The sequence below is a fragment of the Nothoprocta perdicaria genome, unplaced genomic scaffold, assembly GCF_003342845.1.
Source record: "Nothoprocta perdicaria isolate Ctin4 unplaced genomic scaffold, notPer1 scaffold_139, whole genome shotgun sequence".
Classification (NCBI taxonomy): domain Eukaryota; kingdom Metazoa; phylum Chordata; class Aves; order Tinamiformes; family Tinamidae; genus Nothoprocta; species Nothoprocta perdicaria.
This window is the reverse complement of record NW_020454527.1, coordinates 1,209,728-1,215,570: the sequence shown is the minus strand read 5'-3', so window position 1 is coordinate 1,215,570 and position 5,843 is coordinate 1,209,728. Positions and strand designations below refer to the sequence as shown.

General features: G+C 46.0%; 2 protein-coding genes across 2 annotated transcripts in view; both read right to left on the bottom strand.

Moving 5' to 3' along the window:
- The window catches only part of LOC112942979 (potassium channel subfamily K member 17-like), a 30,031-nt gene extending 28,783 nt beyond the window's left edge, over positions 1–1,248 (bottom strand). Inside the window, exon 1 of the mRNA XM_026034042.1 lies at positions 1,036–1,248. Within this exon, the coding sequence (XP_025889827.1) occupies positions 1,036–1,248 (213 nt within the window). The remainder of the gene's footprint in view (positions 1–1,035) is intronic.
- A 343-nt stretch (positions 1,249–1,591) lies between these two features.
- LOC112942986 (potassium channel subfamily K member 16-like) overlaps positions 1,592–5,843 on the bottom strand; it is a 12,708-nt gene continuing 8,456 nt past the window's right edge. The window contains exon 5 of the mRNA XM_026034050.1: positions 1,592–1,740. Within this exon, the coding sequence (XP_025889835.1) occupies positions 1,592–1,740 (149 nt within the window). The remainder of the gene's footprint in view (positions 1,741–5,843) is intronic.

Here is a 5,843-nt window from a genome sequence, read left to right as displayed (position 1 = left end):
TTTTTTTTTTTTTCTGATCACATATACAACATTCAAGCAATGCCACAAAGGAAATTAGAAAAGAGTGTAGGAAAGAAGTGATCTTCTGGATTATATGTTTAATTTCTTGCTGTGAAAGTTATTAAAAATAAACAAAGTCAGTCAAAACAGTACTGAAACTGTGGTTTCACAAAGTATGAAGCCATTCATGGACACACTACAAAAATGAAGCAAAACCTCTTTTAGATTCCTCATGTAGGGCTTGTGCAGGTCACAAGTACTCACACAAGAAGACACAAAACATGATTCCAGCACCTATGYGGTCTAAAAAGACATAGGTAGCTGTCCTCTTCTCTTAAATACCAGGCATTATTTATAGAGGCCACAGAGAAGTAAAGTAAATCATCAGGAAGACATTAGAAAAATCTTTGTATTGACTTCATTGGGACTGTGCTATCTTGCAGGTCCTTCTCTCCACTTCTATTGCCTCATTTCGCTCATCGCCAAGGGAAATCCTCCTAACCTCAGGGTAGGAGCTCTCCGTGCAATGAATCTGTGTTGAATAAAACTCCATTTGGAACTCCCTTTACCAAATGCCAAAGAAATCAGAAATCCACCCTGCTTTACTTCTGGCTTCACTAGGATTAGGTATTTACGCGGACTTTTTACACTCCGTAGCGGACAGCGTGATGAATAAGGGGTAGGTACCACTGCAGCCTCCAGGACCAGGCTCGTACTGTCATCCTCACTGAGCTACGGGCTGTGACCCGGCAAGGGAAGGGATGAGGGCTGCCAGGGTCCTCGCGTGGGTCTGTCCATCCGGGCTGCGCGGAGGCTCCTAACAAGACTCCCTATTTGAAGACAGGGGCTTCTGAAGGAAAGAAGAGGGAAAGAAGTAAAGTTGACACCACTAACATCAAACCCCGCTACACTTACCGTGAGGCAGCCTTTCCATTAAACACCAGAATTATCACCTGCTGCTATAAGCCATCCCTCGCCAGCCCAGGAGCCAAAAGAGCCACCTGCAGCCTCCCCGCGCCCTCGGCCTCGCCTCACCTGGACGAGCCGCTGGAGCGGCGGCCCGCGCACGCACGTGTAGTTGGCCAGCAGCTCCCAGCGCTGCTGCAGCAGCCGCTGCGCCGCGCGCCGCTCGGCCGGGCCCTCGAGCGCGCGCAGCACGCCCGCGCCCAGGCCCACGTAGAGCACGTAGGCCGCGAGCAGCGCCGGGGTCCGCCAGCCGCGCCCGCGCCGCCGCCGGCACGCCGACATCGCCCGGCCCGGCCCGGCTCGGCCCGCCCGCGGCGCTGAAGAAGGAGCCAAGGGCGGGCGCGGGGCCGCCCGCGGCGGGAGGCGGCGCCGGGACGGGCCCGCCGGGCGCTGCCGCCTCCCCCGGGCCGGCTCCGAGCAGCGGCCGCCCGCGGAGGCTGCCGGCTCGCTCGCGGGCGGGGAGGAAGGTGCAGGGCTGCAGGGCGTCCCACGGGGCCYGCGGTTTTGCCGGGCAGCACGGGAGCACCTTCCTGGACAGACCCTGCTGGGCCCCCCGCGCCGCTGTGACGGGCGGCACTGCCGCCCTGTGCCAAAGCCGCGTTTACAACATGAGAATTGGGGTGGTTTACCCCGTCTTGCTGCAGAACGTGAGATAGAGGGGAACAAAGACCTTTCCCCAGTCCGCGTTGGCTGCCAGAAGAGCATCCGCACTGGGGCGGACAGGGTCGCGGTCCCCGCGCAGCGCTGCGGCTCCGCGGCACCGAGCTGGTGCCGCTGCGCGAGGGGCCCACGGGCACAAACCGCTGCTCGTACTGACCAGACTCGGACTGGCAAAGTTAGCCCTCCGCCAAACGAGTTCTGCTAATCAGGCCTTGTAGGACGGGCCACTTCTCAGTGTGTTGAGAAAGGCATCACCTCATACTTCTAAAACAAAGTTGTTCTGCTTCTTACTCAACGTGAGCTCAGCCTTTCCAGTTATTGATTATTCAGTGTTGAAAATCACCACATTTGGATGAATTTAGAAATTGTTTTTCATTAGAAAAAGACATTTCTCATAAATAACAGGAAGAGAAAGGACACAAAGACGTTAAAACACACATATACTTACAGCTTTCTCTGTCATTTAAGATGCAGAAATAGGCATATTTGAAGTATATTTTTTATATTATAAAAACAATAAAATCAGATAGTTCATACAGGGCACACTTCTAAATATAACCATGCTGAAATGTTACTAACTGAAGAACATATAGCATTTAATATATACACAGAAGAAAATTATATATAAAAAAAAAGCAAAGGTGGGGTGTGGGGCTGAAACTACAAGCACAAACATTTTGAAGTCTAGGGCATGAAGCACATGCTTGCTAGAAGGAATTTGAGGAGGAAGAGAAGAGCTTAAGATTCACAGCAAATCTTTGAAGAATTTAGTATTTTCATGGTCTGATTGACTTGAAAATTCAAAAAAATGTCACTTTATAGTCACTAAACTCTTTAGAGGAAGATACATGTATGTCAGTCTCCTGTTTGCATTCCCTACATCTAAGGATTGAGAGACTGGCTCAAATACTTGCAGATGATCTGCTGGTGTTTTCTGGAAGATACCAATAGGACTAAGGCTGAGGAAGGGCTTGCAGAGCAGGGCTACAGAAGAAGCATAAGATTAGAAAGACTGTTGATGGAGAAGTGTTTCTTGTGAGCTGCAGTATGGGCTGTTAAAGATCAGGCACTTCTTTTCCACACCGCAGATGAACCCCTGCCTGGGACAGCGGTTCTGCCACAGGTTACAGAGCTGAATTTGGAAGCTCTGTTTCCCATGCATCCTGCCTGAGCATCTTGCAGCAGATTGTGTCATCTCTATCCCACATACCAGAAAAATGGGTTAGAAAGTATGTAAAAGAGTTGCCTTCGTGCACTCCCCTGGCTCCTAGCAGGCCCAAGTGATTGCACAGTCCTTCCAACTTATTTTTCATAGCTGGCCACTTGTTTCCCATTGACTATGTTTTTGTTTAGAGAAAGGATGCTGGAAAGCCCTTATGCATCCAGGCTCAAGAGCTTGGCCTGTGCTCTCAGTGTGAATCCCAAACGAACCTTGATTGCGGATGTGAATGACATTTAGGATCTTCTCTGGTCTTGAAAAAAAATTACCAGAGTGTTCAGAAGATTTCTGTTACTTGTGTAACACCAAAGAGGTCATCGGTATCTTTTCTTTTCCAGCATGGCTATGTGCTTGACTTAAGGTACCTTTCTGAATCCTCTGGCAGGCCACTTGAGAGCTGAAGTAGCTACTTGTAGCTTTACTAAAAACAGCAGTAGCAGAAAGAAAAACAAAACCAAAGGAACCCCCCCCCCCCCAACAAACTACAACCTAATCTCACCGTGCTGCTCCTTTGCCTCATTACCAGGTATAGGAGCAATTAATTAACTGGTCAGGTAATAGGAGTTCAAACTCAGAGCTGTCAGATGTCAAGGCAAACCTTAGTAGCAAACACTCTGCCAGTAAGTAGTACTTGCTTGGCATATCTGATAAATCTTATTATCAGTTTTTATGGCTTGGAAAACAGTATAAGATAAGTTATATGATCACTTTTTGACTGTTGCAAGTTTTATGGTTTGCTGTGACTAGATAAAGTGATGAAGGCATGGAAAACAGGAAAGGCAAATATAATTAATTAGATACAAAAGTCACTAGAACTTTGTCTTTCACACACACACGCATAAAATGTTTTATGCTGTTGACATAATACACTTACAGAATAGCAATAGTAATGTTGTTACTGAGTGAATATACAAGCATTATGTCTGACGAAAAGAGAAAACTGAGGAAGAATCTTTCTCATGAGATCTGCAAAGATACAAAAAGCCAGGTGGGACAAACTTGGCTGCTCTCAAGGAAAGAGGCTACAAAGAAAGTTGTTGCACACATCTGTGGGAATAGCTGACGGCAGAGGGGAAGATCAGTGCAAAGACTGAAGAGATAAAATCTGTGAGGTAGGTAGTGGTAAGGCATAAGGGAAATCTTAGCTTGGATTGGATAAACATGTCACAATTTTCAAATGAGTCAAATAAGTGATAGTTGGCGTTCTTACGTGCCAGCATTCAGACTTGAGCAGCCAGGCTTAATATGCAGGAGTCAGCAACTGGCAAAGAAAACAAGCACCAAGTAAGATGCAAGAACAAGCATCTGTTGTGACTCTCCTCAGAAGTCGAAATCTGCCTCACAAGACATGTGGAGAGAGATTTGTAACCTCCACACAGGTCTCCACATGTTTTTGGACACTTCTCCAAAATGAAATATCAAAGCAGTTGCTGAAGGGCTGCCATTTGAAGTTACCATCATTCCATTAGCTGTGCGCTACCTTGGGGCTAGTCTGCATGTCCAGCCATATTTCAGTCACACCTAATATTAAAGTTCCACTTATAGGTGAGCTTTAAAGGGACTAATTAGTGGTTAACGCGAGTTATAAACACACTGAATGAAAGGCAGCACGTAAGCAATTACAAGCATATTCATGGAATGTATTACTGATATTTATCTGACAGAACTGCTAACGATGGTTTTATCACGTTTCCATAGTTTAATACAAAGAGTGACAACAGTTTTATATTTTAGTAACACACCTGTTGCAAGGTGCTTGCATCTCCTTTAGCTTTTCTGCCCCTTTGGAAATGACTGCTGCTACTTCTAACTTACAATAACTGTGATAAAGCCAAACTCCTTATTCTCACTGGTAGTGCTACCAGACCAGATCTAACCCAGAGCCTATCAGCCTTCTGTAGAGCTAAATGGGCGGTATCAGTTCTGCACAGTGCATGGTGAACTGGCCCAAAATAAATGCCACACTCCAATGTTTTTGTGAACCACTCGGAATTAAGGGAGTCTGCCTGCATTAAGATTGGGTTTAAAGTGCTGCTGCTTTCAAGTAGTTGTGAAATGAACTGAGATAGCAACTTGCTCTCAGCTGTCAGTTTGTTCTGAATGGAATTATAACAGTTCAGGCAGTGCTGGATTCACACAATTTCTGCACAATTTCAGAGTATTATGTGTTTTAGTCTATTATGTGTTTAGACTAAAGAAATGTTATCATTTTATATGTAGGATGAAGGCTGTTAATTTCAGACAATTATCAGATGAAGCCTCAGGGTTGATGCTGATGAAGGATACAGAGAAAGCAGAGATAGTGAGTGCTTCCTTTGATTCAATCTTTACTGCTAAGGAATCCTAGACACCAGGGAGTAAGTCTGGAGAAAGGAACACTTTTCCTTGGTCAGGGAGGATGGGATTAGATCATTTAGGCAAACCCCTTGGCCCTGATGGGATGCACCTATGAGTACTGATGGAGCTGACAGATGTCACTGCAAAGTCACTTTCAGTCAATCATCTTTGAAGGCACCTGCAGAACTGGAGAGGTGCTGAGAACTGGAAGAAAGCTAATGGCACTCCAGTCTTCAAAAAGTTCAAGAAGGAGGAGCCAGGCAGGTTGCCCAGAGCTGTTGTGGAGTSTCTTGCAGATATTCAAAAGCTGCCTGGATAAGGTACGGGGCAACATGCTCTACGTGACCCTTCTACAGCGGGGTAGCGGGGGTTGGACTAGATGATCTCCAGAGGTCCCTTCCAACTTCAGACGTTCTGTGATTCTGTGATTCTTTGGATGGATATTGTTAGTACCTGGACATTTCTGTTGATATATCTCTGAATTTTTGTTTGCTTTCTGTTTGAAAGTGAAGAAAAATTTCTGCGCTTGCTTTTTCAACACTAAAAGGTGACGAGTCTTCTCATCCGAGCTGGCAGGTAGCCATATGTGTTTTAAAGACTGCTGATAATCACAACTGAATTCCAACCAAAAAAAAAGAAAAAAAAAAGAAAAAAAAAAAAA